We start from the raw sequence: 16,056 nt of genomic DNA, 5'->3' as shown, positions 1-16,056 counted from the left end.
ACTTTGGCCAATCTGTTTTGTGGTCCTTTACATTTTCTGGGCTTTGTGGCATCAAGCACCATGACCAAATGGTGGGAAAACTTATTTCTAGTTGCTCCTTTTGGCAAAACTCAGAGGGTGTTGCCCTACTTTGGGTGCAGGCAGCACCAGGAGATGGGCAGGCAAAGCAGCCCTAGTGTGGTACAGCAGCACCAGAACAGGACTTGGAAACATGAAGTGTTAATTTCCAGCCTCTGCTCAGTGCCATCTTCTCAAGGGAGAGAGCTAATAGTGGAACTGTGTATGGCAGCATGACCATGGCTTGATCATGGTGACCATGGCCTTTGGTGTAAAGCCCCCAAGGTGTGCCCCAAATAGGCTCTAGAGAGCTCTCAGGACAACCCTCTTTGCAGGTGAACACCCCTGTCGGGATGGGGACCTTTTTGTTTCCTAATTCCCCATGGACACTGCTCTAGGGCATGCTGGCATGGCCAGGTAAGGGTTTGTCCCAGCTGCCAGATATATTTGATGTGCAGTTCAATGCAGTTTTTAACTACTTGAAAGTAGTTCCTTGGCTTCATACACAGAATAAGACCACCCACAACCCATGACCTTGTGCTAACAATCACAAGGAGGGTGGTGGCATGTCTGGCAGTCATAACTGGGAGGGGAGGAAGAATCTGTCAGAGACTGAGGACCAATTCACTTCCTGAAGTCTCCCATGCTCAGGAGCACATAGGCTCAGAGTGAGAGCATCCTGTCACATCCTGCACTGCAAAAAAACGGGTGTTTTCAAAGTCCCATGGAGATCACTGAGAACACAGAAATCTCCAGAAATGAAAGGAAAATAGCATCACAGAATGGTTGGGGTTAAAGATCATCTAGTCCCAATCCCTGCCATGGGCAGGGACACCTTCCACCAGACCAGGTTGCTCCAAGCCCCATCCAACCTGGCCTTGAACGCTTCCAGGGATGGGGCAGCCAAAGCATCTCTGGGCAACACTTACTTTTCCGAATAACAAACTCTTCATCGGATGGTTTTCTCTCAGTTTTCCTTTTTGGAAGAAACTTCTTCATTGTTTTTGGACTTTTGCTGGAATCCTACAGAGAAATAGACTCTTGTGCTTAACCAGAACCAAAGACAGCTGGAACAGTGGAGCAGCACAGAGGGGTGCAGCTACCCATGCTACACACAACACTTTAGAAAGCTACAAAGCAGACAGCTTTTGCCTTTCACATGTACCAGTTGTGACCCACTGCTCCCTGGAACAGCAGTGGGAATTGCACTTGCAGGTTTGGGCCAGGACAGGCTCCTCTAGTAAATTCAACTCTTCTCTAAAATCCTTTAGCCAAAGAATTCAAATACATTCATAGCACTTTTAGTTGCTTATGAACTCTGTGGTCTGTGCTAGAAAATCCTAAAATGTGGTTTATTCCATTGACTTAATTTCTAATATAAAAGAGTTGGCAAATAGTTCTGCTTCTAAATGCCCACAATTTGAGAGTATAAATCCCACACAAAAATATACACAGAGAACAAACAAACACACATAAAGTTAATGTTTGCTATGACTCCATGAGTAAGAAACACAAGTTTTTATCTCCTTCACTCAGTTAAAAATCTTGCTGATTTGGAGAGAATTAGAGTATTAGTAGGTTACATGGGATAAGGATTTAAAGGAGAAGAGGCATGCCAGGAGGTTTAAGTACCATAACACTAAATAGTTTCTGAGAGTTCTCTTAAAATATATTTGCCAGCTGCTAGTGACTCTGATAATAACTTACTGATACAACGAGGCAAAATTAGGGTCATGCAAGCACATGCAAGAAGCATTAACAGGAACAAGCATTCTCTGCCACGACAAGCCAAAGAGATGTATCTACCCTTACCTTTAAGATATAAGACATCCTCTACAATGAATATGCAAAGAAAGAGAAGATGGGTATGAGAGACTGATGATTTTTATCACCAAGTCCATTAAATCCACAATTCTAAACCACATTTCAGTGTTAGTCCTGAGATTAATGCAGCACACCCTCTGTACTGGTTTTAAAGCACTATCAACATGCAAAGGAACACCGTGTCATGCAAAACTGAAAATTTACATGTGAGACGCAGGATGAGTGGGCATTAATACACTCTAAACACAGAGAACATGCCTCCTTGGTTAGTAGTGGGTGTCTGTGGATGTTGGTTGCCTAAACTGGTGCTTACAAGTGCAGGAGCCCCATGTGCCTGGCTCCATCCAAGTCCCAGGAAGCACTCAGGGCCTGCACTCAACACCAACCCTAAGGGCCTCAACCCAGCCTCGTCAGGATGCCAGGACACTCTGCCCACCCTGGTGACAATCTCCTGGGACTCCATCTTCTCAAAAGGGACCTTCCATCCTCGCTGAAGACCTGACCGTGTCAGGTATCAGAACTGCAACACCTCCCTGCTTCACTGGCAGGGACGGGGAGCTCCCTGCACATCCTATGAAGGATTCCACCCCTGGGGTGCTTGATCCAGGGAGCCACAAGGCTCTCCTGCAGGTCTGCCCAGCAAAGTCCTGAACCCTGATGTTATAAAGCCTTCCCCTAATGCAAAGCAGCCAGTTAAAAAAAAAAAAAAAAAAAAAAAAGTAGTAGAAGAAAAGAACTGTAAATCGTTTTCCCTTTGCTAAATTGAATCCAGACACAGCACTTTACCCACAGAACTTACCTGTTCTGTCATTTCAAATGATTACTGGAAACAGAACAGGAAAAATACCCAATTTCAATGGAAATAACAAGAGTGAAGTGCCATACACAAGCAGGGTCTGAGGTTTCCTGAGCTGGGTACAAGGAAGTGTACAAGACTATGCCATCCCATCATACACTATGAGAAGACAAGTAAAGTAACACTGGATGTCAAAAAATCTCAGCTCATTTAATCAAACTGTTCCATTCACTTCCCTGCAAGTAACCTTTGAAATTTGTATTCCTTCATTATATCTTCATTATAGGAAGGTGCTTGCATGGAGCTTTCAGCATTCTTTATTTTGTGCTTTACTTTAAATTAAAAAAACCTAAAATACATTGAAATAGGGATTCTGTTTAGGGATTAAGCATCCCAGAGGGAGAGATGAGACAGACATGGATCTGCTTGGGCCAGCAACCAGACTTATTCCCTATCTATCATCACCGGCTTTTGTCCATGAGTCTCTCCCCAGGCCCAGGCAGGACTGACTGAATACCAGGCTGTGCCTGCCCAACTCTGCTGGACATGTTGGCCTTTGGGTTTCTACCGACATGGTCAGCACAGCCTGTTCCCATAGAAGCCACATTTTTGGTCCTGTGACATCGTGCAGGATACCATCCAGCATCCTATCTCTTGGGACTCGCTGTGGGCTAGGCCTCTATGGCAAAACCCTCTCCCCTGCTTTCGACACAGAGAGTTTAACTCCTGCTATGAGTGGCAGGGGACAAGAAACTGCAAAGGACCATGGTATTAATGATATCACTCAATCTGTTGTTTTTCTCACAGAAAAATTTCTCTTTTACCTCAAGTCTCTAGCTATATTTTTAATTCACCACACAAGCAAGAAATGGTTTAGCCTCCATTAGGAATTTGGAACATGCAAAGGTTATGGATCATTTTCAGTCTGCTCAGTTGGTATTTAAACAATTTAATTCTCAAACTGAAATGTCTTTACAAATTCTAAGAAATAAATGCAACAAGATGCAATGAGGCTACTTAAAGCCTCTACCTGGAGCAGCAGACCCACAGTTCTGCCAGCTGCCAGACTCTCCATCCCTAAGTGCTGGGAGGGCTGAGGGGATCCAAGCCCCCTCCCTGCCCCCATCCCTACCGGGGCAGAAACACTCCCAGGGCTGCTGTACCAAGAAAGGTAGCTGACTCAGACCCAGAGTGCTCACTCAATAAAAGGAACATTATCTGAGATACTGGTGAGTAATTCCAAAAATTTAACATGAGGTAGGGAAGGAGAGTACTACAGCTGTGGTGCAGGGTGACAACAGAGGCAGGCTGTATTTTGGGTTTTCCCACACCAGCTCCCAGCTCGGGATTCCTGCAGGTGAAGCCATCCCTCGCTGATGCCTCCCAGCAGGACCTAGTTGTGTAACACTCGGGTGGGTGGCAAAGGAGGGTCAAACCCCACATCCTGCTCCAGCCACCAAAACAGGGTGGAAGACACGAGAAACATGGGCAGGCATTTTGCCTCTTCCTTGTGGTGCACTATCACTTCTCAATCCTGTACCACTGAGTTGCTGCCACAGCTGGAGCTGCAACACATTCCAGCAGGGAGCAGGCCCCTGTCCACAGCTCAGACCAAGGCAGGAAGGAGGAGAGGAGGCAGCTCCACCATGGTACTTCCAAAAGACAGGGCTTAATGGGCTCAACCCAGATGTGGGACTGGTGAAATCCAGCAGCTGAGAGTGCTGGCTATGGCAGCCAACAGCTAACATCCAGCCTGCAAACACATGTACTCATGAGTGCCATGTAGCACAAAGCCCAGGACAGTGACCTACATCCATGACAGGACTGGGGCCAAAGTGGCAGAGTAATTTCTCTCAACATCCCCAAGAACTTACATTTCTGTGCCCTTGCTGTGGGATATGAAACCTGGACACAAGGTCTAGGGATTGTGTGAAATCAGGGTCCTGGATAGGCAGGTGGGATTATTACCTCTTTGTAACTCAGTGCTGCTGAAGGTCTGAGTGGAGGAGCAGGACGGAGGCAGCTCAAGCTCCAGGGCTTGAGGATTTTGGGGGGTTCCAGAGGCCCACGAATCTGCCCAGCTGAACTAAATGTCTGAGAAAATAGATGAGAAGCAAACCAAGACTGTTAACCACCAAACAAGGCAGAGAAGTGCAGGAGGATGGACAAGTGTTGAGATACTGAGCCATCTAAGTTGCAATAAAAATAGGGCAGGATACATGTACAAGCACAACACGGTTACAAAGAAAGGGCAAGATGTGTCTTACAGCTGTCATGTTACCTCAGAGTCAGGGTGCTGCTGAAACAGAGAGCTCAGGCAGCAGTGAGGAACCCAGGCAGCAGAGGCCAGGAGGTGAAACTTACCGAATGAGGGCTCCAGGACTGTGTTTTGGAGACAGTGCTGCATGTCCCTTTGGTCAGCCTTTGCAAGTGGTCAAGCCATTCGTGCAAGTCCTGGCTGGTGCTGCAGGACACAGTGATCCGCTCCATCGTGTTCCCTGTGGCAAAGGGTTAAATAACTGTCTTTAGCAAGTGGCAGAGCAAGTGGTAGGAGGAAACACAGCATGAGATCAGCTCAGTGCAGCAGGAAATGGCTCCTCTGTTTGCACAGTCCAGTGGCTCCAAAAAGGCCAGGGCAAAGATACAAGCATTAATCATTAAGAATCATTAAGGTTGGAAAAGACATCTAAGATCACCAAGTCCAGCCATTAACCAGCACTGTAAGGTGTACCACTAAAGCACATCCCTAAGCATCTCATCTACAATGATGATGTGACTGCCCATTCTGCTCCAGGCAACCACTGACAGTGTGGGAGCTGCAAGAAATGCTAAGGGAGCTGGTGAGATGAATGTGTGAGGATTATATCATGTTGAAGGTCATTAAACACAATATTTCCATGATTAACAGGATCCTGACACCAAATACCACCAGCACAAACAGCTGCACTGCAGCCCTGGCACTGAGCATGAAATGACTGTGTATACCTACAAGTTATGAGATAAATTGAAGGGGAAAATGGGATGAAAGCTCCCTCATAACCAGAACCATGTATCTGTCAATAAATGAGGTACTCAGAGTACAAGGGGTAGCTACTGGATGCAGACAGGGTACACCAGTGCAGAGCAGTGCTCCTGGGGCGAGAGATTTGTCTCATACAAAACACTATGGTCTCCAAAAGCAGCCAGAAGCAGAGCTCCAGGGCACTTGAAGGATATTGCCTCAAGCAGGACAGAGGTGCTCAGAAACTCAGACAACACATGGTAAAAGAGCAGGAGGAAGATCATGGCAGGGGGTTAGTGGAAGGAGGCAACTGTGTACTTCCAGTGGCAACTGTGGCTTGCACTGGGAAGAATGCCCCAGGCGGAGGGCCCCACTGACCTGTGATTTCAAACATGTGCTCATTCCCTTCGGCATCTTCCAGCTTTGTCAGCATCATTCCTGTCAAAGGCAGTTTTCCCTGGGAGAATTGAAGAGCAGTCAGTGTCTGCAGGTGTTGTTCTGCTTGTTTCTGCTGATTCCTTTCTCTTTGGAAATCACCATTTAAAATTAATTTGTGAAGGCTTCAGACTGCATGAAAGTCTCCTTTAATGCATGGAACTAGATTTCCCTGCACAACTAGGTCAAACCCTGGAGATGAGGCTCCCATGACAACTGAGTCATCCCCGGCTCATCTGCCGCCCTTTCCCTTCATTCAGTGCAAACCTTTTTTACAGTCAAGTCAGAAGGATCAATTTCCCCTGGCTTTTTCTGAAAGCCTTCCCCATCCCTCTAATTTGCATGCCGAACTGCCTGCTCACCTTACTCCCACCAGTGGGTCAAGTCAGAAAACCCAGCCAAATATTTCCCAAATCTTTCTCATTTCCCTTGCTACGACAAATGACACATCAAAACAAGAGCATCCTTTTCCTGGCAGTATTGATGGTTTCAGACAGCTGGAGAAAAGCCAAGCTCAAGTGCTCAACAGCCATTGGATGGTATGGAAAATAATAAAACACAAGAAATGCAGAGTTATATGTAGTACCTCATGGAATGGAATTTTCATGCTCTTTGCAGTGGGCTTTATAAGTATTTTCCAGAGATGTCACAAAACTGAGAGCCAGCTGGCTGGTCAAAACACTACAGCTGGGTCAGGACACCTTACACACACACCCCACTCTCAGAAACAGCAGGTATAACAACAGGTTTTGAGGTTTTTAATTTTTTTTTTAATTTCATAGCATTTACTTACCAAATGCTGTTTAACGAATTATCAGGACAAAGGCATTGATTATCCTGGCACATAGTAAAGCCAAGCCCCCATTCCCAGCCTGGGGTGTTTGCAGCACAACAGAGAGTTCAAAGGATGCAGAGGACTTGAATTTGATAAGAACTATCTGTTTTGCTTTTTTACACCGAATGCCTTGCAACTTCAAACTCAGCAGGCCTACCTGATAGATGAACCCACTCATCCGTGGGCTTGCAGACAGCATCAGCAAAACACTGGAAAATAACAAGAAATACCGCTCCTCTTTCTCCTGGGGGGGATAAGAATTTAAGTTAGTCCAGTCTGCAATGCATCACAAGCATCTGTCTCTAGGAAACTGAACGTGTTGCAGCTGGAATCACAGCCTGTGAGATCACCCCCAAACCAACTATTTTGGCTTTATTTTCTTTACAGCATCTCATTTATGTACCAATTTTCCCTGCAGAGATTTTTGCCTGCATCCTGCTAATCCTCTTTCAATCATTGCAGAGTGCCTCGGAAGGCCTTATGCTCCCCAGCATCTCACATCCCAAACAAGAAAGACTTTTGGGACTAGATGCTGCATGGGTTGGTTTTACAAGTCTTCCCTTCCCAGGGAAAAATTGCAACAGCAAGCAACTCAGTGCTAACAGGTATTTTCCTACACTAAGCATGGAGCTCCATGGCTTTAGCACCACTGGGGAAGATCTGTGTCAGGCACTGGTGGGATGTGTCAGGATTAGTAGGACAAGAATCACTCCAGTTAGTTCCAAAACACAATCAGCTCTGGGGTGGGGCATCAGAGCAGCCCCTGTGATGCACATAGGACATTTTCTAGTCACTCTCATTTCTCAGAGTAAGTCACAGGGGAGAAAGAGGGAAATTAATGTGCTACATGACACTGAGATACTTCTTCTCTTGAAAAGTGGGTCACCAAAGGCCTGAAGCTAAGCTTACGGGGTGCCTGATTCACTCCAAAGACGTGCATAGTCACATTGCACAGCTCTTCCCAAGATAAAATTATTTATCAGCATTATTTGTCATCAGTTTGTGGCCTGGAAGGAGAGGAACTACTGCCTCACATCACTTACCCTGGGAGCAAGTGGGTATTCAGACATGAGGTCTACAGCCAGCAGAAGGAACACCACACTCACCTCACTTCCCCCAGACTGCACCATGACCTGGGACATGTAGATGACGTTTCCCATCATTTTTATGTCCTCTCCTTCCCAGCGCTGGATGGATTCAGAAAGGATTTGCAGCTCAAGTTGTTTCCTCTTCCTCAGCTCCTGGCATTGTGACTGGGAATCACAGCAGAGCTTTGTCAGCTGAAGGGCAGAAGCCAACCCAAACCATCCCAGTTTCACCAGCAACAACTCACACAGCCCTGTGGGCTATGGGATGGTCATGTCAGGGATCAGGAAAGCCTGCTTTGGCTCCATTATATAAAGTCTGTTAAAAAATCACATCCCAGTGATTTATGAAGTAATGATTACATTCAAATGTCAAGGAAATTGCAAACTGCACTGAGCAAACTTTTCTTGCCAAACCAGCCCTGTCTCTGGGAGTTCAGGGTCGCAATTTCCAAACCATGACAGCTGCACAGTTAAATGTCTCTAATTTTGCTAGTGCTTAGAGGGATTTTGCCCATTTTTTCCAAACAGCAGAGTTGAACTTGCAGCATTGCAAAGTCCCCACAAGTCAGATGGGTGGATATTTTCTAACCAAAATCTGGGAACCCAAAAGCAGGATTGGGTGGTGCTGTAGATTAGCACAAAAAATAATCTTCTGAAAGTGCTGTTATTGAAAAGACTGCACCACTGCTGGGCAGCTGGGGACTGGAGAAGCTCTAGGGAGTGACCAGTATCTCATCAGCTCTCAGCAAGAGAGGACAATGCTGTCTGAACAAAGAGTCCTGCAAATTCAAGCAATACTTTCTTTAACTGACCCCTCTGCCAACAGGGAAAATTGCTGCAAAGCTAAACCAGGGCTATTTTCATCAACTGCTTGTTTTTTTCCAAACTTCTTTTTCTGGAGATTTTTCTCCTTTCCAATTCACTGACTATCCAGCTCTCCAAAGAGAGACTGCATTGAGTCTAGTTTGAAACCACACACATTTGAACCAAACTGGGGTTTACTCTGGTTCTACAACTATTATATGTTTTGATGGCTCCCTAAGTGTCCTAATCCAATGTTCCCAGGATAAAAATGCAAATATAATCCACAGGAGTTCATCACAGTCTGTGCAGAGGCATCGCTGTGAATCACAGCGGCTCCTTGGTCCCTCCCTGCCTTTGCTTGGGAGCCTTTCTGGTCCTATAACAGGATCACATACCCATCACAAGGGGTATCTCTGCCTGTCTAACCTCAGATTCACACTGAACCTCTAGTTGTGTCATAATGACATTAAATTACTCATCACCCAAGTACACATTTCAAGTAAAACGATCCACCACTTACGAGATTTCCTAAAGATTAATGACACCTTGTAATTTAAATGAGTTATTCCCCTATTAGCTTCCAGAATAAATGGAAAGAGTGCTGAGTTTCTAAGTAAATGTAACATGATTACCCTTTCCTGTTTTCTATGAACTTTCTCTTCCCCATCTTTTATCTGCACTGCTAAACACTTGCATCTGTCACAAACGGGTGACATCTGTTGTGCTAAAGGAAGGAAGCTGGGCCTTATCTGGAGTAGTGATAGTGAAAGGTTCTCTGTGGCTACAAAGCAAGAGAGACTAGAGGTTTTTTCCCATAAAAAGCTTTTCCAGGTAAAAACCTGTGTGCATCTGGATGGCTTTTCCGCCTCTATTTCATCTCAGTGCAGCAGGACTTTGAAGGGTGCAGGTGACAGAGTTCACAGAAATGGGTTTGTTATCTCTGACTCACCCATTCTCTCTGTTCCCCACTGATGGCCATGACACCTGGAGCCACAAATTACTGGAATGTGGGCCAAGCCTCCTGATGCCTGTGGAGCAAACCTCAGCAAAACCAAGAGTTACTCCATGGGCTCAGAGGGGAACTTCCTATTGACACCAGCACTTGGGTCAGTCACAGCTGTGCTAACCTCTCTCAATGAGCAAGTGGTTGGTCTAGTTTCAGGTGGAAAATGATTAGAGATTGGAGGCAACAGGACATGAAAGGGACTCTGCTGCCACCACGGTCCACACGTGGCTTTCAGTAACAGAGGAGAAACTTGGAGATCCACCATCTCTGCTCTGGCACCATAGAGCCAGCATGTACTTGCCACAGCCAGAGGAGCAACTCTAGGCTTGAAATGTGAAATGAAGTTTCCTTGTAACCCATGTTTTCCGTTCCAAAAGACCTTTTTTTCCTAATGAGCAGACAAATGTCAGGCTTGACTCATTCTTCATGAAATGCAGACCTGAAATGGAGGGCTCTATTTTAAGAATTGCCACCTACCACAAGGGACTTGAAGGATGTGACGGCTTTCAAAACATCTTCATGATCTGCATGCGCCTCCTAGTGAAGGGAAAGCAAATTCCTCAGCCATCAGCAGCAGCAGCACCCACCCTGAGCATTAACCCACCCTGAGCATCGCCCACTGTTCCAGTAAACTCAGGGCTGAGGATAGGAGGTCCTATGGGCTTCAGGAGGAGGTCAAAGTCTCCAAGGTATCTTCCCCACCATCCACTTCAACAGGGCATGGCAAAAGGCAACTATGCAATTTACTGATACAAATTTAATGAGTGTGAAGGGGCCAGAGCAAAAGTAGGTATGACTGGACTTAGAACAAATCTGACTTGCAAAGAAAAATCAATAAAAACAGGCAGTGGTGCAGGGTGCACCTTCAGGAAGGAAACTTCCATTGCAGTGCCAGATATTCCAGCCACTGCCCCATCAAGTGTGGAAATCCATCACCATTAAGGTGGGGGCTTCACCTCTGGCTTTAAGGGAGGGCATGTCTGAGCAGAAAGCTCTTGGGCCAGGGTAAAAGCAGAATGGTGCCTCTTATCTCTGACCCCAGCTGTATGCTAATACTCTCCCAGAATGTTCTCCTGGATCTAAGGCCCTGCTCCTCACCACCAAGTCCTCATGCCAAGCAGATCATAAGGTGTCTAGGTAGTGATGGAGCTGCTCCTGCAGCCTGGCATTGCTCATCTGGAATGTGGGATGAGTGGCTGCCCTGAACACACCTGCCTCCTCAGCAGCTCTGCAGCAGTGCAGGGAATGTTGTGGTGTCCATCCACACTGCACACAGCCATCCTCTTCCCACAGCATCACAGCTTAAACCTCAGGCCTACTGATTCATGCAACAAAACTCCCACACTCAGCTTAGAAACCAAGACAAATAGGTGACGTGTGTGTCCCCAAACCCACTGCTGAACTGCCTGCGAGGAGCAGGCAAAGAGCACAATGCATATCCTGCAAAGAGCACTTTATCCCTGCATGGGCACGGTGGCTGCAGCCAGGCTCAGCTCAGTCCCTGCAGCTCAGCTCAGCCAGCTGAGAGGGAACAGGCAGGTCTGGAGTGTGTCTACCCTGCAGGCTCTCATGCCCTCTCCTATGCAGGAATATCCCTGGCTCAAGCATAGAAGTTTTAATCCTTTGACTTGATTGTAGGTCATGGATAAATGTGCTGAGTTAACTGGTAATTAAAACTGGATGAGAAGAAAAAGAAAACTTGCTTTAAAACAGACTGTTACTTCTGTTTTCTTCAGCCCCTTGCACACCCCCGAGTTTTGCCTTCCTGCAGGAGTGCACCAGCACTGAGTAGCAGAGCTCCAGTAGCAGAGATCTCCCTGGGGCCTGGGGCAAAAAATGTCCTGAAGCACAATTGCTTCTTGCCAAGGAAGTCTCTGTGCCCCTGGCTGCTCTCCCTGTTCCCAGGGGCTTGCTCTCCACCCCTGTGTCTGTCTGTGCAGCTCTGCACCCACCCAGGAGCACAGCCCTGGGGCAAGGGGTGGGAATGTGCCTGCAAGCCACAGGAGTGAGTGGCCAGGCTTAGGAATCTCATCAAATGATAACAAAAACACAGATTTATTCTCAGCTGTGAAAATAAACAGCAGCTATAGCCCGACTCTAGACTCTGCTTTTACTTGTGCTGGAAATGGCCCATCTTTGAGGAAGGGCTGAGGTGAAGAGCAGGCAATGTGTTTCCACAACATTTCTCAGACTCTTCTATCAGTTTCTCACTTTTAATCTGAAAGGTGGATAATGTCTGGGGCATGTGGGACATCTCCTTGGAGATGTGGTAAATACTTTTAGCCATGATGCTCAAATACCAAAAGGTAGAGGTGTCTCTTGAAGCTCAGAGAGCAGTTCTGGCAGCATCAAGGGGCAGAGCCTGCCCAGCAGCCCCACACCCCAGCTACCTCCATATGCCGCTCCAGCTCCTGCAGCAGTGTCACGTATTTATCCAGCCTCAGGAAGGGCTTGCTGAGGCTTGTGGTCAGGATGAGAATGCCTGGGCTGGCTGCACCTTGGCTCTCCATGAACTTCTCCAGCTCATCACTATAAAAAGAGACAACAACAACAAAAAAAAAAAAAAAAAAAAAAAAAAAAAAAAAAAAAAAAAAACAAGAAAAACAACAAGGAGCTGAGGGCTGTGTTTTGTCCATGCTCTCCTGATGGCCAGGGCTCTGCTCTGAGCTCGATCCCCTCTGAGCACCCCCCACCCACACCATGGAACAGGCAGGGAGCTTCTACCCAAGCAAGAGCTTTCTCCTCTGGAAAGCAGGAGAGGATGTCGTGTGGCCACCGGTGTTGGAACGCACAGCTCCTGGGTGCCAGCGGCTGGTCTCCCAGCACAGCAAGGTGGCACAGGGCCAGGTATCAGGTGGATGGGGAGGAGGCAGGGGCAGGGGCTGCATAAACTGGTGTTGTGCTGGAGGAGGCTGCAGCAATGCACTGGGACCCTGCTGGAAGCTGTGATGCAGGTGTTTGCATGTATGTTGCTCCAGAGAACATGGCTTCTGTGTGTCAGCACATTTGCCAAAACTGATTCTTTGGTTGATTCAGGAAAAGGGATCAGACTGAGGAATCACATGAATGAGTCATTTGCTGGAGCCAGGCTTGTTGTTACACTGAATTAAAGCTGGATTTCAGCAGGTAAGTAAATACATTGTGAGTTCCCATTGCAGAATGGGAAGACTTCAACACTATGGAAGTGGTCCTGGCTTTCCCATCCTTGCAGGGAAGACAGCTAACCTACATTAGGGATGACACAGAGGTAGCATCTTGGCTTGGCACACTCTTGAGCAGGACATCACACAAATTCAAGTGTCTACTCACGTGGGTCACATTGAAGAAAGATGTTATTAATGTGATCTACCAATGACCCTGAAAATCAACCATTTGGTTGAATAGAAGCTCAGTGGATAAACTGGGTAACTGGGTCACTCGATGACCATTCTCCTTCTGCAGTGATGTGCTCCCCACTGTGGTGCCACAGGGGAACTCCCTCCCATTTGTCAGTGTGTGAGCACTCGAGCAGTGGGTCTGAAACAGCATCTGGGCTGTTTAGCAAGTAATAATCACAGAAGATCCTACTGCCAGAGCTGAGGCTGCCTGTTTGACCCAAGGTGAGAGTCCTGTGCAAAAAGGACCTGAGAGATCAGCTCTGAACACTAGCGGTGTGAGTTGTCTCCATGCTGAAGCTGAAAGGCCCTGCTGAAAAGCTCGAAGTCCCAGCAGCAGGAAATACCCTTGTCCTATTGTCAAAACATAGGTCAACAGCCATGCCAGGCCAAGTATTATTAACAAAAGTTAACTTTTTAAAGGAGTCTGAATCTCCTTCTCCATCACTCACCTGTGCTGTGTGAGGACATTCACTGCTGAAGGGTGGTTAGCACAGTATGTCAGGTACAGGGAGCGGAACTGGGGCATCAGGTTCATGAAACAGCCTCCCACACGCTGCTGGTTCTCAGGGAGCCTACAGACACCAACACACCAGCCATGTTAAGCCTCTGGATCTGCACCCTGCAGCTACAGCACTCTCAGGGACCTGCCCAGGAGCTACCCACTGCTCAGGGACGTTCCTGGGTCACCTCATAACTGCAGCACTCAGCAAAATATCCACACCTGCCACCTGGGGAGGAGGAAGAGGGGGTCCTCAGGTGGGTGTGGATTCCTGTGGTGCAGACAGTGAGCATCACAATCCATTATCAGCCTCAGACAACCTGTGACTCAACCTGATATGTCTCACCAGCAGAGCAACAGCTGGGATGATGAGGATGAGGATGTGCTGGAACTAAGGGCAGTGCGAGGGTGGGGGGGTACCACTCTCTGGGCTGCCCACTAATATGAAAAGACAGAGAAAGAAGGAGAAACCACAGCCTGAATATATTCTCATTATTCAGTCTTTCCCCATCTCTTTTCAGCCCTTAGCTAAGGCTAATCATGTCTGTCAGCTTCCCTACAGGAAATTATCACCTCTAATAATTTTCTCTTTGCTCCCTGGCAATTCCCATCTTCATGCCTGCCAGATCTCCCACCCTGTATGTGCCTGCATCTTGGGTTAGGCACACTTTTGTGTCAGGTCTAGTGACACCCATTCAGCAGATGCCTTTACACCAGCAATGTCAGAGTTCCTTCTGCCTTTCCTCCTGCCAAAGCTCTGCCTGAAACCTTTTCTCAGTCCTGTTATTTTCTTCTATATTTAACAAGTCTAAGACAGTAGTCAGGAGAAATATTAATGAACATGCCTTTCTATTGTTTTTGGCTACAGTTACAAAGCTTAACAACTTCAGTGCTATGACACAAACTTACTTTGCAACTTCTTCCAAGGCTTGGTTCAGTGTTTGCTGAAAAGCAGAGATTTCTTCCATGTTTCCTAGCAGTGCTGCGATGTCCCCGGTGCTGAGCCTGCAAGAGCCACATCACCAGTCATCATCAAAGAAAAGTTCCTCTCAGGAGCATCCCATTTTTATTCATCAGCAGCCCTTCCAAAAAGACACCAAAATTTCTCCTTCCCCAGATACAGCATTGGACAGAACACAAAATTCATGATCTATGAGCTACAGACCACAGTCTCCTAGAGAAGAAGTCTGCTGCCAAGGATTACCTTAATTGGATTTTAATCACTTAATCCCACAATTCTTCTCAGCTCTTTAGCTGTCTAATAGACATAGACAGGTGGGATTTCAGCCAGAGGTGGGCAGGGAGGTGTGTGCACAGAAGAGAGTTTTGTCTTCAGGGATTCATGCCATGGGTTTCCCTATGGGAGGAAGGTCCAACAGGTAGGGGCTTCTTTGTTCCTTGACTGAGGTTGGGTGTTTTCAAAGCTAATGTGCCTGTTTCTGTCATCCTAAGAGTCATAACACCCTCATTTAGGCCTCCAAGGCTGAGAGCACAAAAAATTTTCCCACGTGAAGATTTTGGGAAGGGAGAAGTGACTGAAATACAGAGGCCTTAAATACGACTCTCCCATCTCTCCTGACTGGACGATGTCTAAACACGTGCCCTCTGTCCATGACACCCCAAGGCTCCCAGTGTTCTCTCCACCTCAGATGCCCTTATATCTTACTTATCGTAAGACTGGAGGGGTCTCAAGTAAGTTCCCAGAAGTGACTGTAGTTCCTTCGCATAATCTCGTTCTGTTTCCAGAATATTTTGCAACACCTAGGGTGAGAGACAGAGCACTGAGAAGATCTTTGTACTAGCAAATTAGTCAAAAGAACATGACATCAGCTTCCAAGTCTGGAAAAGCATGGAAGTGTATTTTAAGTCCAGAAATTACATTTCTTAGTGCAGAACCCAGAACACTCAGGGAAGTCCTGGTGGTCAAATATTGAGACTTTACTTTGCAAACTTGGGGAGGCCTGGAAAGCAGGTGTTAAAGGCTGCACCAAGGATGGCTTCTGTGGCAGATGAAGCAGGGCACACCTCATTTGCCACTTCAGAGATGTAATGATCTGCTAATCCATCTCAGCAGCTGGTTTGTCTCTGGCTGCACAGCAGAAAAACACAGTGCCTGCACACTCCCAGTCAGGCACTCCAGTTTCTCAGTGTGGATAAGCTCTGGAGATAGCGGAGGTGGTTTCCAGCTCCCTGGACATACTGCCTCTGCTTTGCTTTGCTTGATATATATTTAGACATACTGATGAGCAGGATTCAGCTCCAGCACTGAGAGCCAGGGATACTCACATGAGGCATCTTCTCTCTCTTACACCACAGCCTGGACACAGAGGGCTG

At 46.9% G+C, this 16,056-nt stretch overlaps 1 protein-coding gene across 8 annotated transcripts in view; it reads right to left on the bottom strand.

Annotated features, from left to right (window-relative positions):
• Nucleotides 1-16,056, bottom strand: part of ARHGEF6 (Rac/Cdc42 guanine nucleotide exchange factor 6) — a 38,778-nt gene that overhangs the window by 4,969 nt on the left and 17,753 nt on the right. For 6 of the 8 annotated variants that reach the window (XR_008439438.1, XM_053990656.1, XM_053990655.1 and 3 more), the window contains 12 exons: nucleotides 15,389-15,483; nucleotides 14,632-14,727; nucleotides 13,673-13,795; nucleotides 12,237-12,375; nucleotides 10,324-10,383; nucleotides 8,055-8,201; nucleotides 7,106-7,192; nucleotides 6,057-6,135; nucleotides 5,042-5,175; nucleotides 4,646-4,771; nucleotides 1,870-1,890; nucleotides 987-1,080 (listed from right to left, as the gene is read on the bottom strand). Coding sequence is in view for 7 of the 8 variants with exons in the window: in XM_053990656.1 (XP_053846631.1) it covers nucleotides 987-1,080; nucleotides 1,870-1,890; nucleotides 4,646-4,771; nucleotides 5,042-5,175; nucleotides 6,057-6,135; nucleotides 7,106-7,192; nucleotides 8,055-8,201; nucleotides 10,324-10,383; nucleotides 12,237-12,375; nucleotides 13,673-13,795; nucleotides 14,632-14,727; nucleotides 15,389-15,483 (1,201 nt within the window). In the remaining variant the exon portion in view is untranslated. The remainder of the gene's footprint in view (nucleotides 1-986; nucleotides 1,081-1,869; nucleotides 1,891-4,645; nucleotides 4,772-5,041; nucleotides 5,176-6,056; nucleotides 6,136-7,105; nucleotides 7,193-8,054; nucleotides 8,202-10,323; nucleotides 10,384-12,236; nucleotides 12,376-13,672; nucleotides 13,796-14,631; nucleotides 14,728-15,388; nucleotides 15,484-16,056) is intronic. The other 2 variants (XM_053990651.1, XM_053990652.1) reach the window with 2 other exon arrangements.

This window comes from Vidua macroura, chromosome 14 (genome assembly GCF_024509145.1).
Source record: "Vidua macroura isolate BioBank_ID:100142 chromosome 14, ASM2450914v1, whole genome shotgun sequence".
Classification (NCBI taxonomy): Eukaryota; Metazoa; Chordata; class Aves; order Passeriformes; family Viduidae; genus Vidua; species Vidua macroura.
Note: the sequence above shows the minus strand (reverse complement) of the source record. Positions and strands in the feature narration are given on the sequence as shown.